The sequence below is a fragment of the Mauremys mutica genome, chromosome 16 (genome assembly GCF_020497125.1).
Source record: "Mauremys mutica isolate MM-2020 ecotype Southern chromosome 16, ASM2049712v1, whole genome shotgun sequence".
In the NCBI taxonomy this organism is placed as follows: domain Eukaryota; kingdom Metazoa; phylum Chordata; order Testudines; family Geoemydidae; genus Mauremys; species Mauremys mutica.
In genome coordinates this window covers 6,594,034-6,621,953 of record NC_059087.1, presented here as the reverse complement: position 1 = coordinate 6,621,953, position 27,920 = coordinate 6,594,034, and the positions used below count along the sequence as shown (strand labels likewise).

Below are 27,920 nucleotides of genomic sequence, written 5' to 3'. Positions count from 1 at the left end.
TACTTATGGGTGGGATAGCTTAAAAGAAACCAATTAAAACAAACTTTTAAGCAAGCTTAAAAATAGCAGTTTAGAGAAAAACATATTTATTAACCAGGTTGTTGCACTGGATTAATGTGCCAGTTGGCCAATCTGCTAGATAACATCTACACAATGTTTCTTTCATGTTTCAAGAGTTGAAAATAACTGTACAAGGTTAAAGTACAAAAGTACACAAGACTGTGGACACGAAATATCCATGTATGAGTTTACCCCAGCTGCTGCTTTGTTTGAAAAAGTAGAACTTTAACTAAAAATACTGTCCTTCTATAGTTCTGTCAAGTTTAATGGAAGTGGGTATAACCTGATTACAACACTAACACCAGTATCACTGATCTCATATTTACAGAAAGTTTGTACTTTTTCAATAAATTAAAGTCAATGCAACACCCATGCAAGCTAGAATGCTAGCTTTTTGGTGAACAAGGACCCAACATCAGAACGGGAATCATCCACAAAGTCCCAGACTTTAAAATCATGTTTTTTCAAATTGCATCCATTCCTCGCATTGAAGATGTAAACCCCAATCCCATTCCTCTTTGTGAGTGAGTCTGTGATCGTGCCATCTCATACTGTGCATCCAGATTTCTGAATACTTCTTCTTGTTGCTTCAGAGTTTTATAACTTTCTTCATCAACTGAACTACAACCAGCTTCATCCTCACTCTAGAAATTAGAAAGTGATTTATAGAAAAAGGTTAAATCATTATTATTGAACAGTCAAAGCATTAATTATAGCTGTTTTTTTAAGCTTCTACAAGACCTTTTACTTGGCTGTTTGTAGCAGCTGGCAATAATGATTATCAATAATATGAACTATGTGCCAGAGAGGGCATTCAAGTGTAATGACACTTACTTAAAATTAATCAGTTTTGCTAAGTTCCCTTCACCTATGAAAAACATTAATATTGAATTACTTTAAACATTTGCTCAGCTTTAAAAAAGCTAGACTGAAATCAACATTTGGATATTTAAACAGTAAGGTAGAACAATTTAAAATTGGACGCGAAATCCAACAACTGGAATTGTTTTTTTCTAATTTACTAGTCTGATCATCACTTCACTCCCAAATAATAAAAGATGTTTCATCCTTATTTCTAAATGGATTTTTTTATTAGTAGAAAGTAGGGCTATCGATTAATCGCAGCTAACTCTCAAATGTAGAAAACATCCAAAAATATTTAAATAATGGTATTCTATTCTTGTTTAATTATGATTATTTTTTTAATTGCTTGACAGCCCTAGTACAAAAGAATAATTGAATTAAATTTATATACATATCTGCAATTACTAAATAGTATGTTTAATAACCCTGTGTAGCTAACTACTAGACTGTGAATATCAAGTTAAGAAATTACAATGGTTTCTGTTCCAAGCCTTGACAGAAAATTTAGTCAGAATCTCCTCCAAACAAATTCAAGAACTTCTGCTTCAATTGGGAAATATTTCTCATTTAAATTCACAAACAGCATCTTAATATGAATTCAAGTTTTTAATTTTGGAACACCCCAAAATGTGGTTTCAGCTATCTGTAAGCAATTTAAATGGATATTAGTCAGTCATAAAACACACTCTTAAGAAAGATTAAGATTATAGACCCAAATACAAAGAAATTCAGAACTCCATACCTTAATGCCCATTAGTTTTCTGAATTTGACATTTTGGTCCTTGTTTCCAAAATTCAATTTCTCCCATATTTCCGCAGACTGTGATTTATCCTACAAGAGTAGGAAACAATTACACAAATTTAAAAGTTTTTCAGAACATTTCCAATAAAACTACAACTCAACTAGTAAGACAGATAGACAGAAAGATGCCTTAAAAAGATTGACACTAAGGGGTCTAGACAATGGCCTACTTTGGTGGTATTATTCTCTATCGCTGTATAGAAGTTCCCAGTTCAAATTTTCAGTCCAGGTCTGGTGTTGTAGGTCAACAAAGGGTGGGAGTGCTGTTGAAACACTAGACCCTCATTATAAACTGCTCAGAAGCAACACTTCTTACAACTAAGCAGGAGTTCTGATGAGCTCCAGAAAGGAGGCTGGTTCATGATTATCCTTCCCAGATAACGCTTACTGCTTTGAATATATTGGTGGTGACAGACTGAGTCCGCCTGAACTTCTTCACTGCAGTAGAGCTGATGGGACGTGCTAACACATATAGTTTATCTTTACTATTATACTTTATGGGACACTGGAGGTTTTTTTGGCTGGTAGTGTGTCTCCTATTTTGTCCAACAGCATAGTTTGAAGCTTTCGCTGTTTTTCAATCTTTCACTCTATAATACAAAAGACATTAAGTAGAAAGTGAAATTTGAAAAATCCAAATCTAAAAAGTAACCTGAACTTGTTTATTAAGGTAATTTGGTGGCAATTAATCTGATATACCACAAACTCTATATATCAGCATATGATGTTTACAGCCACTAAACACTAACACCAAATCTTTGGCACGGAGAGGTAGAAAGATGAAACTCTACTCAAATCCTGACTTGCTTTCTATAAATTCAACTACCCTCAACCCCCCCCCTTTTTTTTAATTCAAAGATTTATATTTCTGTTAATACTATTATAAATCTGACAGCCTAAAATTTAGAAGGATTTAAAGACTACAAATTAGCAATTTTATAGGCACCAAATTGTTATGTTAATGTGCTGCTTTATACCCAAGACATTCTGCAGCCTAGCAAACAATTCGTTTACTGTAAGCCTGCAGCGTGCCAGAAAGACAGCTTACCCAAAATAAATGATCCAACTTTCACAGTGATGGTATGACAGAAATAATGTAATGGGGGTCAAAGCAGGATAACAGGCTGCATAAGCATTACATTTTAATTTTGTCAGAACGTTATTTCATGGAAACCAAGAGCTTTTACTTTGTTTCTTTAGGCTTAAAACAGACTGTATATCCCATAGCAGAGGCCATCTTGCAATTGATATTTAGTTGCAACCTTTAAGCAACCCAAGAAATTTATTTTAAAATTTAATTATGCCTTATGGCTATATGGGTTCTTATATGGTCCCCATCACTGTAACATCTGACATTCAAGGACTAGGTCATTTCTTATTTCGTACACTCCAAATTTAATGTTGTGCTGTTGCTAACAGAGATCGTCAGTGTCAACAAGCAATTTCATTCTTCTTAGTTTAATCTTGTCACACAGAAAGCAACATTATTAAGATGTTTTCAACTAAAAGTAGAAAGGTGAGAATTACCCCTTCCTTTTTCCCTTGCCAGAGCATTTTCCGCTTTTTCTCCTGCTCAGCAAACTTCATTGGGTTCACTGCTGCTGGGTTATAATAGCTAGGTACTGCTATTCCAGTCTCTGCCAGTGCTTTTGCTTGTAGTGCTGCCATTTGAGCTGCCATAGCTATTTGAGGAGTTACTTGTGTTCCTGATGCCAGAAGAGCAGCAACATTGATGACAGAACCCCCAGTGGCAGCAGCTGCTGAAGAGAAAAAAGTGTTGGGGCAGGGGGAGGAGGGAATGAAAGTCAATGTTAAAGTTTTGAATAAACTTTCTACATGAGGAATAACCTGTTAGAGCAACACTCCAAAATAAATGTAGTAATTGTTTTCTACCTTGCATTATTAGAAAATGGAAATAGGTACACCAAGTTCACAAATTTGTTTCTGAACCAATAGCCAAAAAAGTAGAACTACACATCCTTCATCACTTTTAAGCAATGAACAACTAAAAGCCAGAAGATAGTGACACATACTTTTTGGAATAAGTATAATATGTAATATAGTACTTGACTGGAATACCATATGGGAAACTAGAGTTCTATTCTTAAATACAATTCTCTCATTTCCTTGGCCAACAGGGGCTCAAAAATGTTCTGGGGTGCTTGTTCAGGCATGGGGTGTGGGAAGTATCCCCCCTCCAAATAATTAACATGCAGGGTTCTTGTTATCAAGTCATCCTCAGGATGGTGATTGTGGTGCTGGGCACTGATAGGAACAATAAAAACCCCAACAGGAAGTTTTCAAACATTTTCTCATGCAATAGAACACCATATGTTTCAAGATACCATAATTAGATACTGAACAAGGAAAAAACGGTTACAGGTATTTCAGTTGGATCTGCAGAACTGTTTAAGTCCAAGATCTAATGAAGCTACATCCTATTTTTCCTCCCATTACTGTTCCGTACGTATACTTTAGTTTAAATTTTTTTTTTTTTTTTACCAGCAACGATTTCCTGTTGTTTCTGTTTTTCAACCATTTCCTTTTCTCTCTGTTCTTGCAATTTCTTTGCTCTTTCCAACCTACAAGTGATTTACATAATAAAGAAGTAATTTAACACATTAATATGCAAAGATTAGCAATACTGGTCAGCTTCCATACAAATGTCTATTATTTATTTAAGCAAAGTCAGAATGCACATGAATTTTACCATTATTTACACAGAAATCTTGACGCTCAAAGGGGAAACTAAATTGTAAACTTTTTTTTTTTAAAAAAGCTTACAGATAATAGTAAATAGATGCTTAGCAGTAAGGAAAACTAAGTAAAATGCAACACCACACACATGCACCAGTAGTGAACTGGTGGTCTTGATCCAGTCCTAAGTGGGTTTGCTGTTCAAATTTCAAAAGCCATCACAACTGGCATTAACTGGTTGATTCCTCCAGATCAGACACACACGTTTGGCAAAGTACTGTAAAGAATCTTGTACTGTCACTATTTGCACTGTCCTTATTAGGTAGGGAAAGTATTTCAGTCTGTAGTATGTTAGGTTTTTTTAAATGAAATTGAGTACCTTCTGGCTAACGCTTCTTGTGCATCCATTGCTGTGTTTCGTCCCCTAAAAGGTGGTGGACTTGGACTTGGGCTGTGACTCCTGCTGAACTTTCGGGGTTTTTCAATTCTCTTCTTTCTTTCTCTGTGACCATATTAATAAAAAGATACATTAGTCACTGAAATAAATCCACATGTATTTTAATATTCCACAAATAATTTAACATTAAAATCCTTCAACTGCTTTCCAAGGACACAGTGGAGGGTTAAAATGTGGGAAGCACAATTACAAATATAAACAATACATCGGGGGGAAGGGGGGAGAGTGAATAAATGAAAATACCAGAGAACATAATTCTGTAATAGGGAATGTTAGAACACCCAATTCTAAGAATTAAAGTTCCTTCCTTATTCATCTTTGACTAAAATCTACAATTCTAGAGTTCTTACACGCTATGAAATTCAAAATTCTAAATATGACATAACAGATGGCCATGGAAGCCTTCCTTTTTGAACCAATACCTTAAGGTTACCAGAAACACACAAAGTAATGGTGTAAAATTCAATAAAATGATTGGGGAAGAGTTCTATACCCCACCCAACACTAACAGGTGCATATCTGTCCTAAAAATATTGTTTTTGATGGGGAAAAGTTTGAAGGAGTAATTTACAGTAATCATCTCATAATTTTATGAATAGTTCACCATTATGTCAAATACCAGATATTACTACATCTTAAAATGAAGTAGGAAAAAAAACCTTGATAAAAAAGGTAAAAAAGCAAGTTTAGCTCTGAAAAATGCATAGCCCTCTACAGGAGGAATGGTTTTACGTACATAGGAAAAATACTGGTCTTGGTACAGGAATAATAAATCGGCAAGATTTCAAAATTGCTAACAGAGACCCAAGATTGGGTAGTCACCTATCACCCGTTGCTTTGAAAATGCTGTGTTCTGACTGGATGATTTAAAACCCTAATAGACTTTCCTTCTGAATCTCTAGACATAAATGAGGAAAATAACTGCATAGATATTTTTTGGCAAGTAGTCCTGCTAAAACTAAGAGCTGTAAAATTAAGATTAAGTTAGAAGAGCACCTTTAACCCAGGAATTCAGAAGCTCTTACTAATATCACTAAAAGGGAACACTGCTTATCTGGAATTTCATCCAGTGCAGAGAACTCTGAAGCATGGATTTTCTGAAGGCTAGTAAACTGATAAGAAGCTAATTTTAATTATAGAATATTTGGGCACTAAAGAAAAATACTAGAAACTGGACACCAGTTTGTCTGATAAGCCCCTTCCTCCCCAGCAGTATAATTCCTGATATAAAGTAAGATCACTTGGTTGACTGTAAAAATATATTGCTGCTAACCAATAGCTGCTCAGACACAATGATGTGAAGCACAACCACCACCAATCTTCTCATCCAACATCACTGATCACTCGATTACAAGATATTAAAGATTTTTCGATTGCAAGACTTCCGACAAGAAGAATACAACCACCATATCCTAAATTTCTGAAAGTGCTTGACAAACAGCAAATTGCAAGAGACAGCACCCCACGTGGCTCTTACATAATACCACAGACAGAGGGAAAGTATTTTAAGATGTACAGTGACCGAAGCTTTTGCAATTTGACATTTGATGAAGCATAAATACAAGCTGTGATAAGGAATATGGCTGGCTGGAGACAGAGCAGCTATTTTAAATATTCTGCTTCTTTTTTTCAAAGCTACACTTACTGCAAACAATTTGCAGTGAACTAACTACCAGAGTAAAGTTACAAAACAGCTCAGTTTTCATTAAAAATCTGATGGAGAAGAGATCACAGTCAAAATATTGACTCAGGCACTGTGAAACTCGGCACAGAATTGCATCGTTCATCAGAATTGAGTTAATCCACATGTGTTTCAGAGACACCCGCATATCTGTCATAGCACCAGTTATCAGGGATTGATCAATGATGTGCCCAACCAAGGCATCAAGAAAATTAAAGAATTTTAACTTCTGTATCTGAGCATTGTAGTTTAGAGTTGAAAAATGGTTGATGTATGCTTCATGCACCTCAATCAGCTCTGAATCTGAGCAAGACAATGGCAGAACTGCTAGAAAGTTATAAATACCAAAGACAAAGAGACTTCAGACTGATCTAAGTGCCAATAAAGAAAGCTCACTTGGAAAACAGACTGGGGAGTTTCTTGGAAACGGTCACCAGTAACTCAGGCTTTGACAACTATAAATGCTGCGCTGTATCACGGTGAATGCAGTATTTCATGAATAGGAGGCTTCATTTTGTGGTGGAAGTATAAGTATATTTTGTTGGAGCTCAGTCCGGTGGTTTTACCTCAAAAGACTTTAACTGAGCTCAGATGTGATACGAAGGCCCAGCTGCTGCTAGAAAAAGCACAAGAGTCGTGTGACCCACATACACTTTACTTCAAATATTAATGATTCATTTTTCCAGCATTTTGATTAGGTCTGAATACAGCAATCACGAAAAAAGTGGATTACTGTCATAATTGATTGCAAACCAACATACTGCATATTTTTTGTTGGCAAGGTCATGACTAAACTGAAAGCCCTTTATTTTTCCTGCACACTTGCTGCTCAGATTCAGTTATTTTTTAATTCAGTTCTTGAAGAGGAAGCAAGAACACATGCATGGGAGTGCACATAGGATCATTAAAATATACGAAAGACAGCTTTTAAATGATACTGAATTGTTTTTATGTTAAATACATGCAGTCTATAGTTTTAGAACTCTAAAGAGAACTGACACATTCCATTCTCCATATTCTCCACCCCCTACCCAAAAAAAAAACCAAAACAGTTTAAAATCCTACATTAAATATCGGTAGGAGCATGTTCATTATGTCACATACGTCCCCTCAGCTGTCTTCTGAGAAGTGCATGTTGAAAGAATGTATCTTTGTGAGAAAAACCATACTACTGAATTCTGTGGCTGATCAGATTAAGTTTGCTGAATATTTCACAAGTGTGGTCGTAATATTACACCAGAACCTTGATTTTCATAGTGGAACATACTGGGACACTAAACTGATCTAATGCTAAATAGTCACTACAGATTTCCAAACTAAAGCCATTACTTGAAATATTTGGATTACGTTATAAGGATGGGAATTTGAATATTTCAGAGGATCTCAGAGGGTGTATCACTTTCACATCTAGGATTCACATGTTTTTTTACCCAAGTTTGTTGAACATAATAAGTATCTACTGCCTGTTTTGGATCAGTTAGCATATTAAAAACACTACTAAGAATACAAGTGCACTATCTCAACACAAGCTAAAAAAACTCCAAGAACCGCAAAAGGCTCCAGATCTGTCAAACAAAGCTGTGGAGTCAAGTGCACCAGATATACTGAGGGTCAGTATCTTTGATAGCTAGTATTTTCAAGGTGGGTAGCTCCCCTTTCCTGAAGTGTGTTTTACAGAGAAGCACCATCTGGAAACAACAAGATGCAGATACAGTTAAGTTATTTTTAACAAGCACTTTGGCAATCTCACCACTCTAGTAACATCAAACAACAGATTTTGTTGCCTCTTTCATTCTGCACTGTTCTTTTTCTTTTTGAGAACTTTATACTCCAAGTTGATTAAACTGAAAGTGTGCCATGAACAGGTTAGACTGAAATATAAAGTGAGCTTGACAAGAAATAATTAGGTCAAAAGTAGTTTAAATGGAATTACACATCTGTCTTTCAGTAACAAATGATACTTTGTATTCTATACCACCATCTGAGGATCTCAAAAGTGGTTTACAAGTTATTCTTAATAGCTCTGTACTTCAGTAATTCCATTTTATAGCCATGAGAGCTGAAGTCTAAAAACCATCATGCAATTTCTCCAAGGACACAGAGCAAGGTTGGGGCAGAGATGGGAATAGAAGCCATAACTTTGGACTCTTAGTTCTGCACTTTTAACAAAGCCATTTGTCCTCTCATTCTGTGGGTTGATATCGTTTTTCAAAATCCTATAATCTATACTGTCTCAGATCATAAGGTCCCCCCAACATTCTTTAATTTGTAGGGTCCCAAGACTTTTTTTTTAAGTTATACCATGAAGTCATTCTACTAAAAAAAAAAAATGGTGAGAACCCAACTCTTAGATGGTAAGCTCTTTGGGGCATTTGTACAGTGACTCGCACAATGGAGCCTCTAGATATTAATGCAATAGAAAGCTATTTCCATTAATTATGCCATTTCAGTTAATCTGAATAGATTTTAAAACATGCTACATTTGAGTGGTGACAAAGTCTCTGTGGTCCAGTAACTGCATTTACACAAATCACAAATTAAGAACATAATACTTACCGGCTTCTGCTCCGAGTCCTACTTCTGCTTCTACTTCTATGTCTGTGTCTAGATTTTGATCTAGAACGAGATCTTATACGGCGTTTTCTCTCTCTGCTTCGGGACCGTGACTTTTTTCTATCACGGCTTCTACTACGATGACGCCTGAAAACATACATTCCAGTAATAAAGTTAATATCTTGAACAATTTAAGTGAGGGGTATGAAAGAGGAAAAAAAAACAAAAAAAGACTACCACTATAAGAAAGCCATTAGTTCATTAAGCAATGTTACTCATTAATGCTGATACACAATATATTAGTGCGGTAACCAAACAACATGAAAAGAACATTCCAATGCAGGGGTCCTAATTTGCAGAGCTAACTTGAGTTTCTTATCTAAGACAGCAGAACTCTAATACCTTAAAGGAAACTCTTCACTTAGGAGGTATGGACTTTAAAGGCAATACACAGAAAAAGAAAAAGTAACACTCTAAAGGTAGGAGGAGAAAATGTACTGTCATTGGTGCTAAGAGATTAAATATTTATGCAATATACATTCATTGCATAAATTAATATGAATATGTTGGATTAATTTTAGACACTATCTATATCAAGCCTTAAAGAGGCTCAATAACTTTATCATCAACTCAGGACAAAAAATCTGGACCAGCATTAAATGCATTGCATAAAAGGGGAATCTTTGCTACTTTAGAATTAACATTCTGCAAGAAATCGTGTGGTTTGTTTTTTTTAAAACCCAGAGTTAGACACAATTCAGTTCTATATAGGAACTCTAATAAAACTCCAAAGCACCCAATTTTTGTCAAGCACTTTAAGGAGAAAAAATATGATTATTCAATGATCATTTATAGAGAACTTACCTTTCACGGGACCTGGATCTTGAATGACTTTTGCCTCTTGATGATTTCCTTTCTTTGCGTTTGTGTCTGTCCTCACCGTTTTCAGATGAATTTAGGCTCTCTCTTCCCTTGTCAGAAGAGTGTTCTTTGTCATTGTGGTCATCAGATTTGTGTTTCTTAGAGGACTTTTCTTTGGACTCGTGTCTTCTTGCCTGTTTTAAGAAGAAGTTGGTTCTTTCAGGAAGATAGTGCAACAAAAAGAGTTAGTATGGTATCAGAAGATAAAAATGATATGTTGTGATGCAACATTAGTAACCTTAGGAGTGTGGCTCAGTCAAGAGCGATGGCTATTTTACTTAATACCATCATCTATCCAATGTTGCAAATACAGACTATCATTTCCCCCACCATCTATCTTACGTATTTCTAAAGCACCCATCAGAGTACAGCAGAACCCCACTTATCCAATCTAACTGGGACCAGGGCCAAATTAGATAATCCAAAGAATGGGAAAGTGCAAGGCAGCACCATCTTGCGGCCACAAGAGAGACCACCCACTTCCGGACCTGTGCATGTTGGTTGTTTGGTTAATACGGAAGGCCAGATAATGGACGGGCCGATAAAAGGGGTTCTACTATATTATTACACTGTCTCCTGACATGACAGTTCAAAGTATTACAATGAAAACGGTGTTCATCCTCAGTTACTGGTTACTCCATCTATAATGGAGCAACGCTAAAAACCTAACACATTTCTGTCTCTACCAGTGTCTGAGCATGTATATACACACACACACATATTTGTAAATAAAATACATTTCATATTTGTCTAGAGACATACCATGTACACAAGCACATCTGTAAACCCATATATAGCTTCAGACATACGTATGACAACTTTTTATTTGAAGTTTAACAATTCTTCTACCCATGATTAAATAAGTACTGATGACTTAAGTTAAGGTATTTAAAAAATTAAAGTTAATTTTGAGGCCTCACACTTTAGTTTAAAATGGAGATATCCTGCAATGCTGCACTGCAATTTTTTTCTGCATTGCCTCTTTTTAAAGCAGGCTCCTCTTCCTTCTATAGCTGCAGTGCCAAAAGTACTTTGGCAAGGTCAGTTCTGATTTTTAACAGTGTTTTCATTGGAGACTAAAAGATGGAAAACAATTTTCTTCTTAATATATCCAACTTATTTACTAGTTGTTTCCAATACAAAATACTGTAGACCATTTAATTTTTTTTTAAAAAAGGATTCTAAAAATCAAACTATCATCATCATATAGGAGTATCAGCGCAAATCCTATGTTTTTGAAATACAGTCATTTATAGGTTCAGCTAAGTCTGCTCTAAAGTAATACTGAACATCTAAATATCCTTTCCCCCAACTACCTATTTATCACTTAAAATAGTCAAGCCTGGAACAGACTTGTCATAATTAGATAATACCAACAATAAGCTTTTAAGATGTTTTCACCCAAATCCTTTAAACTAAACTTTTGCTGGTAAATTTCAAATTTTAGAAATGTACTAGATCCTTCATTTCAAACATTTTTAACAAACTGGAAATATCCTGGCTATTTTTAGTCTATTATTATAGTTTTAACTCATAAAATAACTACAACATATGGAAATATAGTTGAGTTAAACAGAAGTCTATTTTTAGATGTCAGCTACTTAATACTATTCACATCCATGAATACAATGCAATACATTTTGACTTATATATTCAAAAACAGCTACTGATGGTTTTTAGTCTTCAGTCTGTGGCCATTAAACAACTTTAAGAACCTCAATTCCCAGCAAAAACAATCTGAAAGCTAAGATGTACCATGAGACACTATCCAGGTAACCTATTCATGAAAAACCTGCTAATCATTTAAATCAACTTGCAAGATGTAAGAGCTTCACTATTGGGACCTAATAGTATAGTAAAACGCTGGAATTTTTTATAAGTGAAGAAAAACTTTCTGAACATTAAGTGTAATGAGAATTTTTTTTTTTGAATTTCAGTCTTCTAGACATACACTCAGTAATAAAACACCATTACATCCCATAACTGATTTAAGATATTTTTAAGGGAAATATGAGTTTGAATGACTAATAGTTACCTTATCATGAAGTAGGCTTATAATTTTGCTATCTGAGTCTGGAGCGTCTTCAGTTCAGTCTCTTCGCGCATTAGCACGCTGAGTATGATTTATTATAGAAATGTTATCATGTGATCTAAACAATATAGTCAATTTCACAAAAACTCCTAAATTAATTTTTACAGAGCTTCCATTGGGATGGGGGAAGGGAAAGTTCCTGTCCCACATTAAAATTTTAGGAGTTCCCCATCTACCCAGCCTATTACTGCCCCACGTGACAGCCTCCCTCCTGGCTACTTCTGCTGCTCCTTGTTTGCTCCTTTCACCTCTTCTCTGGTGGGTAAGCCAGTTATCTCCAATGTACCATTGCTACTGCCTCTTCTCGTTCCCCTTGCCTTCGATTTTTAAAGAAGCCCTCTATGAGCTCTTTGCTGTCACAGCCATACTTCCAGCTGACTCTTGCTGACATTGCTACATATGTAATGCTGCAGCATTCCTTAAAATTCGAAGTTGCAATCATCAGAGTTTTGTCCGTGGGGATTTTTTTTTTTTTTTTAAAGAAATATCCTGAGGTAGATGGGTATTCAACATTGAGACCCCTGAGCAGGGGTCAGGCATCAGAAGACATAAGGCTTCTGGTTAATGGAAGCTCTGTGAGATAGTCACCAAGAACACCAATTCTACTTCTCCATATGAAATGTTAATTTGGCTGTTTCCACAAAAAAAATTAAGTTACCAGTTTCTGAATGCAATTTTGCTATAAACTATTACCTTCTTGTCAAAATGATGGCTTCAATCATGCTTCACTATGATAGGTACTCCATACCCATTTACGTTTTTGAGTGTCCAATGGTTTTTTTGTACTTACCATAAAGTCATTTATATATAGTTTTACACACACGCACATGACTACAAGATACTTTTAAAGATGTATTATACAATTACCTAAGCACTACAAAGTGTTAATTACCTCTTTGCTTCTGCTCCGGCTTCTGTGTTTTCTTCCTTCGTTATCTGAAGAAGAAAATATTTGTTATTTATCAAGTAAATATGAACTTCCTTGTCAAGTTTTATTAGCTTATACTCATGTAAGTTACATTTAGATTTTCTACCCCACAGAGTCAATAATAAAGGTTTAAGAAAAATTAAAAACTATACTTAAAGACTCCTTATCTATGTCAGAAACCATATTAGAACAGAGAAATTTTTTAATTTCCATATATTTCCATATATATATATACATATATATATACACACACACACACTCATTCATTAGCTCATTCCTTTATAGGCCGATCCCCCAAGATGGTTAGGTAAAAATAGCAAAAACTGTATGATGCTTTCATAAGCCGACCCTGTATTTCAGGTGTTGGCAAACTTTGGCTCCCGGCCGTCAGGGTAAGCCGCTGGAACTTCCCGCGGCTCCCATTGGCTGGGAATAGCGAACCGCAGCACAGGGAGCTGAAGGGCTCCATGCCTGCAGACGCTCCAAGTAAACAAAATGACAATGTGTTAGATATTCAATTCAATGACTCCATAGAGTTTAAAATCATCAAATTTTGGTGTAGACCCATTTATAAGCTGACTCCTGTTCTCTGATGCATCATTTTTTTAACCAAAAATATCTGGCTTATGAACGAGTATATACAGTAATTTCTTTTCACCATTTATGCTATTTACTTTTGCCTGACTAGTTTGTTTCATACTCATCTCCTGATCATCTAGAACATAATTGTTGTATTTAGGATATAAACTGTGGAGTAAAGTGTCTTAATCCAAACACATCTAACAGAAGACATTTACACATCAGGTTTTCTAAGTCTTATGTGTCGCCAAGAAAAATATCCATTGGATTTTGGAATAATATTCAATTTTTATTTTCAGCACATGAATCATTTTAAAAAAGTTAGTAAGTCTCAGTATAAAGTATTTCAAAAACAGTTTAAGGCTCAAAATTAGTAGAGTTCCGAACTTTCAGCTTAGGAGTCTTAAGCCACGGGCACCAGACTTCTGAGAGCAACTTTTTCCAAAGCTATATTTTAAAAATAGAGATTCAAGTTCTGCAAGTGTGCATGTTTCTACTTTAGAGTATTTTTAAACATTGTATTCTACTATAAGAAATTAAGTTCAGGCAGATATGACTAATATGTCAGTTTTCTTCAAAAGGACTTGCACAGTAACACAGCCAGAATGAAATTTACATATTTTGGCTGGTAGTGAATCCACAGGAATCAAGAATTTTGTTCTCTATCAGAGATAATTTATAACTTGCTTCACTAATTTATTTGCACATAACATATTTTGTGTCTGGGTAATCTCCAGAACTTCCTGAGCCAGGATCAAGTTTATACACTATGACAGGATTTTACAATCTGTCATAATAAATACCTATACAGGTACAGCAACATCACTTTGAGATTGACCATACCTGACTTCCGTTTTCTTTCCCTTGATCGTGAACGCGATCTTGAGTAATGATGTTTTGAGGTTCTAGGAGAATTAGATGCATCTGACTGTTCCTTTTTCTTCTCTCTCTCTGGGGATGATTTTTCTGGTGCTATTCCATCTCGTTCTGTATCACTACCCTACATGGGCAGATAAAAATATTTAAAACTTAAGATCAAAGATTTTTTTTTCTTTTTAAATTCAAAGAGAAGATAATGAGATACACTAGCACATAAAGCTGCTCTTTTCACCTTAGATCTTATTTAAAGTGTTCAACTAAATCAGACATCTTTTAATAGAACATTCCAGGATGACTTGATTTTTCTATCAAGTGAATGTTATGGATTCATAATCATTTTGTCTTAATGTCTGTGTACTAAAATGACAGTTGCTTCCTGCACCGTTATCAAGACATGCTGCATCCAGTCTAGTGTGAACAGAATTACTAAAAGCGTCACCCAAAACCAGCTTAACCATAAAAGAACAACACTCTTAAAGAAGGATATTGGACTTTCATAAGTTTTTTATTATTTTTTTAAACTTGTAGTGAAAAATTGTCACCTTCTGAATTGTTTGGTACACATTTAATTTTTGTACCATTTAAAGGTCACATTGTATTTCTCCAAATTATGTTATTTAGCTGCGCATCCTAATGCTGCTTTTATAAATTCATATCACTAAGGTTACTTCTGGTGTACAATGCTGTACAAACAGGCCAGATTAAATCATGTTATGAATCAGGGCACAACAGAGCTAAATCATGGTGCTCTAAGCATCAAAGTCTGCAGTGCAGAATTGGCCTGGAAGAGCCATGAAATTAAAATATATATTTACACAGCTCCAAGCTACTAAGTGTTAAATAATGGTCAGACATATAGGAGTGCTATTATTAAAATATCTTTCTGTGTGAAATGCGTGTTTGTAAGAATCGTAGGGATCCATACACTGTCTCCATGATTTCTGTATCAAATCTGCTCAGTTTGCAAGAACGTGCTTTCTCCACTCTTCCCCAGTTTTGTTGTCAGCTCCACAAACTCGCCTTGGTATCTGACATTTAAGATGAATTCTTTCCATTTCATGCATCACCAGACATTCTACAAAGCCAGATTATGCTTTTGTTTGCACCTATGCACTCTCACTGATTTCTGAGGCACAATCAAACCTGTGGAGGGATCCAGTGGCAGAGATTTCACTGAGGGCATAATTTGGCCTGAAGAATGCATTACTGGTGACAGTTTGACTAAGCCCAGGTGAGTTTGTATGGCTGACAGAAAAGCCACGCTTTTACTGGCAAACTGAGCAAAACAGATGTAGAAATCAGTTAGACAGTAAATATGGAACACTACCTTGATTTATTTATATATATATATTTTTAAACAGCATCAATTTCATGATAGAACCAGATTTTAACAGGGAGGATTTAAAAACCTAATGATTTAAAGGGGGGGAGGGGAAGGGAGGAAATCAAGAAAAGAGATTTAAATCCTTTTTTCCCCCCACTGTAAATTATAGTAAGATTTTATTTTTTTAAATAAACCTATTTGAAATGAAATCTGAATTCAATAAAAAATATGTTAAGGCCTAAATTCATTATTTTCTCTTACAACAGGGGTTCTCAAACAGGGGCTCATGACCCCTCAGGGGGTCATGAGGTTATTACACGGGGGGTTGCAAGCTGTCAGCCTCCACCCCAAACCCTGCTTTTCCTCCAGCATTTATAATGGTGTTAAATATATAAAAATGTGTTTTTTTAATTTATACGGGGGGGGGAGGGGAGTCACACTCAGAGGCTTGTTATATAAAAGAGGTCACCAGTACAAAAGTTTGAGAACCACTGTCTTACAACATTTAAATAAAAAAATTAATCTGCTGAATACATGAGCCTCTATCAAAAACTTTGAATTAAAGGCTATTTTTCTATATGAAGAAAGAATCAGGAAAAACATCTTACTTTTGAAGTCAAGCTTTTTAAATATGGCACAATAGGTCAGCCTAAATAATTTAGGTTTCAGAGTAGCAGCCGTGTTAGTCTGTATCCGCAAAAAGAACAGGAGTACTTGTGGCACGTTAGAGACTAGCAAATTTATTTGAGCATAACCTTTCGTGGGCTACAACCCACCTCTTCGGATGCATCCGAAGAAGTGGGATGTAGCCCACGAAAGCTTATGCTCAAATAAATTTGCTAGTCTCTAACGTGCCACAAGTGCTCCTGTTCTTTTTGTAAAAAATTTAGGAGACTGTCTCATTTTTAAGAGACTTAAACAAGACTAGGAACATAAGATCCAATCATTAGGCAGATCTGAAAATTTTCCCAGGAGGACCTGAAATCTGTTTAATTCACTAATTAATCCCTCTGTTTAATACATCATTTAGTTGTAAATGTGAAACATGCTTTGATAAGAAGTTTATGTATCCAAAACATAAAAGGTTTTGTTGATTACAACTTATTTTGATATGCTGTTGTATGTATTTAATTAAATTCCAGTCACCATCCTATTGCAGCTTCACACGTCATAACTAAAAGGTTTATTATTTAGTAAATAAGCAATGTATCATTCACCATTTTCTAACATACTAAAATGTACAATCAATAATAATCTGAAAATATTAAGCTATGTAATTGCTTAAATAGATTATACAGTTATAAGGTACCCTCCTAGGTTGCAAAAAGACGTACCAAATCTAGTATAAAAGCTCTATTTTGTTGTAAATCAACATGTTTTAGTGGTTATATCAACCAATCTTTAGAAAATAAAGGAAGCACAAACGGAAAATTTATTAAAATCCAGGTTTTGCACTTAGTGATTTAAATCACTATTTAAATTGCCTTAATTTAAATCAATGCACCCTGCTACTTTAGTTATTCTTCTGATTATTCAAATAAAAACAATGCTACAGTAAAAGCTCTTTTATCTAGCACTTCACCTACCAGCAAGCTCTATAAACCAGCATTTCTGATCTGCACCGAAAGTTCAGTTGGTGCGGAGCCGGTGGGCTGTGGGAGGGACTGCAGGGTCTGCTCTGCGAGCCAGTTTGGGTCCAGGAGGGGGCTTGGGGAGGGAGGTCAGAGGGATTTGGGGTGCCGGATGGGGGGGGTCCGCTCACCTCCAGCTGTTTCCCATAAGCAGCTCCCTGTCCCTACTGTTGCTGGCGGAGGTGCGACCAGGCAGCTCTGCTGCCTCTGTGGCTCCCAGCCCATTTGGCCAGGCAGCGCCTGCAGACAGAGACAGTGTGCCTGTTTGCAGTCGCCTGGCCGCACCTCTGCCCGGAGCAGCAGGGGCAGGGAGACGCCAGAGGTGAGTGCCCCACCCCATCCGGCACCTCAAGACCCCTCCCAGAGCCTGTGCCCACAGCCCCTCACCCGCACTCTAAACCTCTTCCTCTGAGTTAACCGGCATTTTTAATTAACCAGCAGCCCCCATTCCCTCAGCATGCCAGTTAAAAAAAGCTTTTACTGGACATAGTGTACTAACGGTGGGCTTTTTCCATCTGTGACATTAATTTCACATCTCCTCAATATTCACAATTCACATGCTTTAGCCCACCCACTCCATGTTGTTCAGGCAGCTAATCTTTTTCTTTACTGCTTCCTTCCTTCCACAGCAGCATCTTTGCAAAATTCTACTCAAACACTCGCCTGGGGTGAGAAAGCAAGCAAACAATTATTTTTCTATTATCAGGATAATAACATGTACCTCTCATATAGCATTTATTATAAACGTGTAGAACAGAAAAATGTATTTTGGATACAAAGTGTCCTCCACTTATAAATCTTGAAAAATCAAAAGAAGTTATGCACATAATTTTCAAGATATATAGCATCCTCCACTTATGTATCCAAAATAAATGTTTGTGCATTAGTCTTTTCAAAATCTGATATTTAGAGATTCTGGTTTTAGATAGCTAATATACTTAAATTAACAGTTAGCCCCCAGATTGAATATCTTGACTTTTGCTTGTCTAGTCATATTTAAATCTAAAGTTCCCCGCCCACAGGAAACCACGGTAGACCTTTAGATAATGGAGCATAAACAACTCCACATTTGTCATTCCATCAGTCCTTGGCATTCCAAAGCTCTCTAACTAGTTTCTCATACTTTTTAGAGAGAGGGCGTCCTTCAGAGTACTGTTGGTACAGTGATCATGTGGGATATTTGCAGATGCCCACAACTAATGAGTTTCACAGGATGATTTATATTAAGGTGACAAAATTTCGGACAGGTTTTGTTTTCAGCAAACCAACCAGTGTCTGTTATTTCTTCAATTGGAGTATATTTTTAAGAAGTATTTTAAAAAGCTGACATTAAATTTTAAACCCATTTTCTTTGGAGAATAGAGATGAGGGGCTGAAGTACCAGTCAAACAATAAAAATTTTTAACAACTGTCTTTTTTGCTGTCCACATACCATGCCCAGCATAAAATACAGTAGAACCTCAGAGTTTCAAACACCAGAGTTATCCACTGACCCATCAACCACACACCTCATTTGGAACCAGAAGGACACAATCAGGCAGCAGCAGAAACCAAAAAAAAGTTGTGTTAAACGTAAACTACTAAAAAAAAAGGAAAGCAGAATTTTTTTTGAAGTTTCAAAGCTGTATTAAGTCAACTTCCAATTGTAAACTTTTGAAAGAATAACCATAACATTTTGTTCAGAGTTATAAACATTTCAGAGTTATGAAGAACCTCCATTCCAGAGACATTCATGACTCTGAGGTTCTACTGCAAGCCTATTACAACACTGTTCTCCAGTTCAAAAAAGACTTATTATTCATGTCCAAAATTGCTCGTCCACCACTCAGCAAAGTAAGGACACTTCTACACTACACAGAAAGGCCTGAATTCTGCAGAAACTTAGGTACAGGCTTAACTTCACGTATGTAACCCATGGACCTCTTAATTCCAACAGGCAAAGGGTTACAGAGATGTCATGAGTCTGGTGTGTACATTAAGTTCACTAAAGAATATAATGTGAGGTCTCAAATGAAAGTTGCTGTCACATCGGTCTGTGAAACGTAGACACAGACACTATGTAAGGAGCTATGTTTTTAAAGTCAATATCAAGGTATTAATCACCAGCAAAGGTGAAAAACAGGTTTTCCTCCAGACAAGAGGTAAGAAGTGTGTCTCTCTCTCTCTCTGGATGTAGATTAAGCCGTATAAACTAACACAAGAGATATCCATTTACATACAAAGTTAATGTTAATGAAGTGATGTGAAATCAACAAGGAAGTAGCACACAGTAAAAACAAGCCAAGGGTGGTTTTTCTGTATATGAGCAAAGACAATGAAGCAATGATGACATTCCCTCATCCTGCACCTAGAAAGCAAAGGGACAGTGCATTTACATTCATGAAAACAGTATCTCAGCCAACCTTGGCTGAAAATGCTACAGAGAACTTTAGGTGAGATAAAGTTCCTTAGATAGGAGATTAACCTGGTAGTTAAACGTAGTGTCTAGGAAGCGTGCTATATTGTTTTATATATAAAGTATTGCTTCCAATATTCTTACTCACCTTGAATCTTTGATAATAAATATATTCTTGTTTTCAATGTAAACATATCTAAGGGCTTAATGTTAAGCAAAGTCCTGATCCTGAGTTGAATTTTACAAGCTGGGGTGTTCCCCCTTAGGAATAGGGGATCTGGTAATTTTGTGTGTAACCTGTGTCAGGGCTATCACAGGGGAACACTTCAAAGGCACTGAGTACAGGGATTGTTAAACTGCAAGGCAAAGTAAGGGCTGGGATGGTCAAGACAAGTAGTATTAGGACTGCTACATATTAGGAAGCTGACACCGAGTTAAGTACAAGCAAGACTGCCTCAAGCTTGCTCCAGCAAGTAGCAAGGTGACGCCTAGTTCTGGGTACCCTGAGAACCATCACAATGCGGCGCTGGGGTCAATAGCAGAGCTAAGGTTTCAGAGTAGCAGCCGTGTTAGTCTGTATCCGCAAAAAGAACAGGAGTACTTGTGGCACCTCAGAGACTAACACATTGATTAGACTTCCTGTTGGTATGCATACTTCCACCTTTTCATGTTCTCTGTATGTATAAATATGTCCTGTCTATGTGTTCCATTCTATGCATCTGAAGAAGTGAGCTGTAGCTCATGAAAGCTTATACTAAAATAAATGTGTTAGTCTCTAAGGTGTCACAAGTACTCCTGTTCTTTTAGCAGATCTAAGATTCTCTCTACTCCCATAGTTATTTGACATCAATTTCCTTCCTATATGTGACAGACTACCGGTAAATGATTCACATAATCTGATGTGTCAAATATAAAATACCAATTTTATAAATGCAAAATGATTCTACCAAAAATAGAGAAGGATAAGTTTTTCTTTACAATTACAGCCAAAATTTGAAAGACACTAGTGATTTTGCCTAATTAGAAAAATCTTGAAGAAGACTGGCTTTCAGAAAGTACCACGCACACCCAACTTCAAGAAATCAAGTCCCTTTAAGGCATCTCACTTTTGGCATCGTTTGGTTTACCACAAATTACTATTTTTTAAAATCCTACCTATGTTAACTTGCCTACTACATTTTCCTTCTTCGTCAGAGTTATGTTTGACTGACATCTTAAAATTTTACAAACACGAACTTTTAATCGGGAATAAAATACAAGATTAAAACCGCAAGCTTAACCAATAATTTACCAAAAAAGGCAAATCCCCCTTCTCTTAGAGTCGCATATATAAAGGAGAAAGGGCGATAAAGAAGTCTAACTATAGTAAGGGAATCTCCCATTAAAACTACCAATCGGGACAGTTTTTGAGTGCGTTTAAATGCTGCGTGTTAGAAGATAGTTACAGATATTAGATCTATTTCCAAACATGGAGAAAGGTATAAAGGGGCGGGGAGCAACAGAGGGATCCGCCGGAACGCGAGCTATGGAGAGTCTGGACTCCAAGGCGCCCTTTCCCCCTTCGCAGCAGCACCCACCCCTCAGGGCCAGCAAGTAGCTAAGCCCAAAGCTGACGTCCCCAAGACTATTTGGTTTCTCGCAAAACCAGAGGGGTGGGGATGGGAGGAACTTCTGGAAGAAGAGGTGAAGGTGGCAAGCAGCCTCCCCTCCCCCACACTCAAGCCTATTATGGCGCCGGCAAGGGGAGGAGGTGGACGCCATTTTGTCTACGCGCGTACCCGGTTCCCCGACTCAGATCCCCCCCCGTTCCTCTCCCTTCCCCGCTCCTTAAAATACCCCATGATGAGGAGCACCTACTGCCATGATCGAGCGCTGGGGGGTTCGCTCCCCTCACAGGCTCCTCTGAGGGACCCAGCCTCCCTCGGCGGCTGCGGGCGGCTCTAGAGCTCACTGACCGAAGGCGACAGACCCCGCCCGCTTGCTCCAGCGCCTCCTATCGGGTACCCGGATGTAACAATGGCCGAGGGAGGATGACCGCAGTGCATTCTGGGGATGAAGGAGGAACCTGTTACCTTAGCAACGGCAGCGAAGGGCCAAGCCTAGTGGGCGGGAGGGGCGGGGGAGCGATAGGCACTCTAGTTAGTTCCTCGGGCGCGCCTTGGCGTTTGACCCTTACTGCCTCCTGTAGCTGCCTGAGACGGAACGGGGACATTCCCGCCAATTTGAATCTCAGACTGGGATGCAGCTGCCGTAGCAGAGCTTTATGCCCCATGCCCAGCTCGCTACCTCCCTCGTGTGACTGAGGTGAGAGAGAACTTTATACAGTGCCTCTGGATGCCAAGCTGAGGTAATGTTGGGGGGAGGTGTGGTACTGATCAAACACCCCTGAGCGGGGTGGAGGTTGATAAGGCACTCCAGGGGGGTCATGCAAACAAGGTACTGAGGAGAGGAGGGGATCCTTGGTCTGAACTGAAGCTTATGCAAAGTATATTGTTGTCAACCCCAAAGGTTCACAAATCATGAGTCAGACCCCCTAAAATTATGAGATTGGTCCCACCCTAATGAGGATTTCTTTTAGAGATTATGTTGAGGCTTTGGGTTGTCTTAATTTTTGGACAACACTCCCGTGTTTGTGTGGTCGTGCATGTTGTCAGTGCTCCCCTCACTTAAAGTTAGTCTGGCCCCTGTTCTGGGAGCTCTCCGTCCATATCTGCCCCGTCCCTGCCTAACAATTATTTCCACCCCCCCACTCATCAGTTCTGCACCCAGCCTCCTCTGGGGCTCTCCCAGGCTCGGCAGGGCAGTTGGTCTTCCAGGACTAAGGAGCGGCTTTTTGGCTCCTCTACCCCCTCAAATGCTGGCTGTTGCACGGAGGGTGGGGTGAGCTGTTTCTTCTTTCCTTTTCTCAGAATGATGTAGGCTCAGCTCCCTCTACATGGAAAGAGCTCTGCCTGGCTCCTGGAGTGCTGCTGGTGTGTGGTTTCAGTCACCCTGGCTGGCCATGGTATGGACCGTAAAGGATTAGAGTAAAGAGGCACTAAGCACCACCAAAAAGTGCCTCAGGCTAACATCCAGGGTATTACCAAGCCAGCTGTTCATCACTTGGCTCAATGTGGGGTGAAGTGTATTTCAGGTTTGATCTATGAACTGGGGGTGAAAGTAACTTACAGGACTTACCAGTACAGCAGGAGTCCTGGGGGGGCAGGGCCTCAAGATTTAAAGGCCCTGGGGCACCAGCTGTGGTTGGGAGCCCCAGAGCCTTTAAATCAAGCCAGGGCTCCCAGCTGCAGAAGTGGCTGGGAGCCCCTGGGGCAAATTAAAGGGCCCGGGGCTCCAGCCGCTGCGGAGCTCCAGGCCCTTTAAATCCCAGCCCCAGCCCGGCTGCCGGAGCTGCGGGGGGATTTAAAGGGCTCGGGGTTCCCTGCAGCAGCGGGGAGCTCCGAGCTCTTTAAATCCTGGCCCCAGCCTGGGCGCTGAGCTGCAGGCGGGATTTAAAGGGCTTGGCGCTCGCGGCAGGGAGCCCAGAGCCCTTTAAATCCCCGCCACAGAAGCTCATGTGGTCCGGCACGGCATACTGGCTCTTGCCGGTACGCCGTACCAGCTTACTTTCACCTCTGTCTATGAAGAGACCCTTAGAGTGCTGAAGGTATTGGAGAATGTGATCTATGATGACCCATAAGCTCTGAGCATGCCAAGCAAGAGACCATATTGACTATAGATGTGGTTTATGCTCTGAAGCGCCAGGGTTGTACTCTTTACAATCACTAAGTCAACAGGATAACACAAAGGCTGCCTCCTGGAGAAGCTCTGATTCACTGTTTTCCCTCTGCCGTACTACCTGGGGAAGAGCAGCCAATTAGAGTAGGTTTCAGGGCAACTGCACCTGTATTCCTCCTCTGTGGTCCAGCAAGGGCACATACTCTTGGCTCCAGCCATCACCTGTCTTGAGTAGATACCTGCCTCTCTGCCCCTTCTGAGCAAGGTATTTCCAGGCTAAACAGTTCCCTGTCTGTACTGTATTATTCCCCAAAAGACAGACTGCCTAAGCAGGCCTTCTTTGCTTCTCTCCTCAGAAATGGCAGACAATGTAATTGCCAACAGTTACAATTTGCTACATAGTTCTTTCTTAGCAAGCACTCATTCTGAACATAACAGCATTACAGAATACATTAAGAGCCAATAAAGGAACCTACATATACGACAATAAACTTACCAGGGATCGCCCCTCACTCCAGTAGGGGCTCTGGTTGATAATTAGTCCTTAAAACCCTATATGGGTTTTCTCTTGTGGTCACAAGTTTAATCAGAGCCTCTGTGGGCCAAAGGCCTTCCAAACCTTCCCTAAGGATTGGGCCCCGCTTGGACCAGAGGTCCTGTCTGTTTGCTGGATCAAAAAGACGACCCTGAATCACTTTTAACACAGGGTATATAACCAAATATTCTTTTTGTCTGTTGGTCCCTAGAGCATCTAGTTTGACGAGTACAGGGGTAGGCAACCTATTGCATGCATGCCAAAGGCGGCACACGAGCTGATTTTCAGTGGCACTCACACTGCCCGGGTCCTGGCCACCGGTCCGGGGGGCTCTGCATTTTAATTTAATTTTAAATGAAGCTTCTTAAACATTTTATAAATCTTATTTACTTTACATACAACAATAGTTTAGTTCATATATTATAGACTTATAGAAAGAGACCTTCTAAAAACGTTAAAATGTAGTACTGGCACACGAAACCTTAAATTATAGTGAATAAATGAGGACTCGGCACAGCACTTCTGAAAGGTTGCTGACCCCTGGACTAGTATGTGCAAGCATCTCTCTAGGTGGTGGTAATGTTCCAATCTGAATGAGTTTGCCTAATCATGACCCATTGCTCTTAGTTCCTGGAGGGCTGTGGTCTCTCTTCCCCATAGAAATATCCTACGTGAGGGATTGTATACAAATGTAAAATTAAAGAATTAAAAAAATGTAGCTTCAGTCTAGTTAAGGAAATATGTTTTTAAGAAAGCCCCTGACTAGCAAGTAGAAGGAAGGCCTTGAAAATAAGTGATAAGGCCAGAAGGAATAAAGTAGGGAGGATGTCTGGTTCAAAGAATAAACTAATGAGATAAGGGATATGTAGCAGGGTGGACCTCTGCTCCTGGTTTGAAGGGGTTTAAAAAGTGGCCTGGCAGGGCTTGAGAGCTGCTGCTCTCAAGTCTGGGCTGATTAGGGACGTGGCTGCAGCTGGAGCCATGCCCCTAACTGAGCAACAGGGCCTTATAAGAAGGCAGGGAAGCCAGAAGCCACACAGTCTCTCTCTGGCTGCAGAGAGAGATGGGCCTGCCTGCTTAGGAACTGAGATAAAGTAAGTAGGGTGAAGCAGGGCTGGGAAAAAGCTGAGGAGCTGGGGAAGCTCCAGCCTAGAAAACCCCAGGCTGCGGCCTAGCATAGGGCAAAAGGTACTGGAGGTTGTAGGGGGCAACCTAGGAGTAGGCCAAGCCAGCAGGTCCAAACCCCCTTTGCTGATGCTGAGTGCTGGCTACTGCAGTCTGCCCCAGCGAATGGGGGCTAGATAGAGACTGGGCAGTAGCCACTACTGAGGTGAAGTGGGGATAGTAGGGTGGGGGTTCCCCTGGGAAGGGGAAACCTGGTAAAAGGGGCACTGGGTCCTGGGAGGGACACGGGGACAGGAGCAAACAGGTGGATCACCGGCCTGCAAAGGGCGCTCCAGGGCTGGAAAGAGCTAATTCCCCAGAGCAACCAGTAGGAGGTGCCGCAGGGATGAGTCTGACCCGTTACAGGATAGTTTCTAAAAAGAAGGCCTCTGACCGATAGGGGTGACTGCAGATAGTTTTAAATTTAAAACAAAAAATTCTTAAAATGAGCCAACATGGACTTTCCCACCCCACATACCAGTGGTCTCCTATGTGACAGGTTGAACAAAAAGGCTGTTGGATAGCAGGAAGGAGGGGAAGAGATAAGGAGGAAAGCCCTTGGGAGGAAAGAATGTTGTAAATCTTATTTGAATTAAGACTGGAAATAAGGGTGAATTGGTAATGGCATTACTTCTTTGTTAAAGAGTATTAAAAAGTCAGCTCTTACAGGATTCATTGTCAATACCCACCTGCCCATGCTGGAACCAACCAAGGTGTGTCTAAGCGCCCCTGGATTTAGCCTGTTTAAGTATATTGATCAAATACTTATGTTTTGTTAGTGTTCAGATGTAGTAAATTATTTGGGCTTTTGGGGGGGGATGTTCAGAGCAACATTTGGCCTTTGGATTTAATACAAGAATTTGATTAAATTGGTGTTAATTAATTTCCCATATTAATCATTTCAAATATTAATCCCAACACCTAAATCAACGGTCGGCAACCTCTCAGAAGTGGTATACCATGTCTTCACTTATTCACTCTGATTTAAGGTTTCGCGTGCCAGTAATACATTAACGTTTTTAGAAGGTCTCTTTCTATAAAAGTCTACAATATATTACATACAATAGTTTAGTTAAGTAAATAAGGTTTTTAAAATGTTTAAGAAGCTTCATTTAAAGTTAAATTAAAATGCAGAGCCCCCCCAGACCAGTGGCCAGGACCCGGGAAGTATGAGTGCCATTGAAAATCAGCTCGCGTGTCACCTTCAGCACGTGTGCCATAGGTTGCCTACCCCAGACCTAAATAGTACATAAACTCTTGCATTGTTAATTAATGAATTCCTAAAATACTTAAACTTAATTCAGTAATTAAGTAAATAAGGTTTGTCTAGGATATTGTCATATCTGTCACATGGACCTCCTTTACAGAAACCTGCTGGGGAGGCGGGAGGGTTTGGGCACTGGCATTCCATCTCAGCTACACACCTGCCTGGGAGAGCTGCAGCCTTACAGAGAGTGTCCTTCTCCAGCAAAGGGAGCCATTCACCATGAGGAACAGAAGACTCAGCAGGAGGAAGTGGAGATAGCAGGGATTTTCTCCCTTAAGAGTTGGGCTAATATCAGGAACTCACAAAAGGGGCAAGATCAGACTGAAGAGGATTGTGTTCAGAAGTTATCTTCCATAGATCTGTAACTCTTGTGCTTTTTAAGGGTAGAGCGTAAGTTCTTGCATTACTGCCATGTTGCCCCCAAAGAATGTAACTAGGTAAATCAGAGCTCATGCAACCAGATGGACCCTGTAGGGAAACCAACTAAACTATTGGAGGCTCAGGAAGACTGCAGCACTGGTTTGAGGTAGCCAGACTGGAGTCCCATTATCAGAAGGGGATCTGCACTGGGGAAGTGCACCTCAGTGACCCCAAATCTGGAGAAGTACTCACTATCTATACCCAGGCGCTTTAGGAGCATGTAGGATTCAGCTGTTGGATCCCATCACAACAGACAAGTATCCTTTGAGAGTGGGACTGGACCAAGTTATGACAGGCCACAGTGGAATTTTCATGCAATCTTATGCCACTATCCCAGGACAAACTGATGTAACTGTGGCTTCTAGGCTCACCTAGAAATAGAGCCTGGTGGCAAAATTGGTGAGAAAATTTTGGGGGAAGTGTTATACTTTGAACTAAACAGATTGTTAACCTGAAATTTAAATAATTTAAAACAGTATCTGTCACGGGGTTTACTACTCACCACTGGAGCACCTCTTTGTGGGCATATCTGGGGATTAGCTCTCAACCAGTCTAACATCTCTTCCTTTGGTTGCTCAGGACATCTCTGTACCCTGGACTCAGTTGCTCCTTCTTTGTAACTCAGGGGGCTCCCTTTTCATGGTTTGGCCAGGTCACTGTAGTTTTCCCCTTCTCAGACTGAGAAGTCCCACTGGATGATCTATCTCAGGCAGTCTTCCATTCCTCTGCCCAGGCTAGGCTATTTCCCCAGTGGCTAATAAGGGGACCCACTTACTACTCTGGGTTCTAGCTGAGGGACCCTATGTTTAGTAACTATGGTCCAAGCAAGCCCAGACCAAGTTTCTGTTTCCCTAGGCTCTTTGCTGTTTTTCCCTTCTCTTCCAACCTACCCCAGGTTGCCATTGGAGCTTCCTCTGCTCCCTACAAGTACTTTACCATGTCTCTTGTTCTTGC

General features: G+C 39.2%; 2 protein-coding genes across 5 annotated transcripts in view; one reads left to right on the top strand and one right to left on the bottom strand.

Moving 5' to 3' along the window:
- Positions 1 to 63: 63 nt before the first annotated feature.
- On the bottom strand, positions 64 to 27,920 carry RSRC2 (arginine and serine rich coiled-coil 2). 4 transcript variants are annotated; one of them, XM_044989788.1, is made up of 11 exons: positions 21,936 to 22,048; positions 14,478 to 14,634; positions 13,020 to 13,063; positions 12,071 to 12,148; positions 9,979 to 10,191; positions 9,118 to 9,261; positions 4,803 to 4,925; positions 4,229 to 4,308; positions 3,254 to 3,486; positions 1,667 to 1,756; positions 64 to 704 (listed from the first exon to the last, which is right to left on the bottom strand). In XM_044989788.1, exons 4-11 carry the CDS (start codon positions 12,076 to 12,078, stop codon positions 525 to 527), a joined length of 1,071 nt encoding a protein of 356 aa, XP_044845723.1. In that variant the 5' UTR covers positions 12,079 to 12,148; positions 13,020 to 13,063; positions 14,478 to 14,634; positions 21,936 to 22,048; the 3' UTR covers positions 64 to 524. The 4 variants fall into 4 exon arrangements, with proteins under 4 accessions (XP_044845723.1, XP_044845722.1, XP_044845719.1 ...); XM_044989787.1 differs by lacking the exons at positions 12,071 to 12,148; positions 21,936 to 22,048 and adding an exon at positions 27,903 to 27,920 and having other exon boundaries at positions 9,979 to 10,169; XM_044989784.1 differs by lacking the exons at positions 12,071 to 12,148; positions 21,936 to 22,048 and adding an exon at positions 21,721 to 21,878 and having other exon boundaries at positions 9,979 to 10,169.
- The window catches only part of KNTC1 (kinetochore associated 1), a 77,605-nt gene continuing 71,679 nt past the window's right edge, over positions 21,995 to 27,920 (top strand). Inside the window, exon 1 of the mRNA XM_044989795.1 lies at positions 21,995 to 22,210. The gene's annotated coding sequence lies outside the window, so the exon portion shown is untranslated. The remainder of the gene's footprint in view (positions 22,211 to 27,920) is intronic.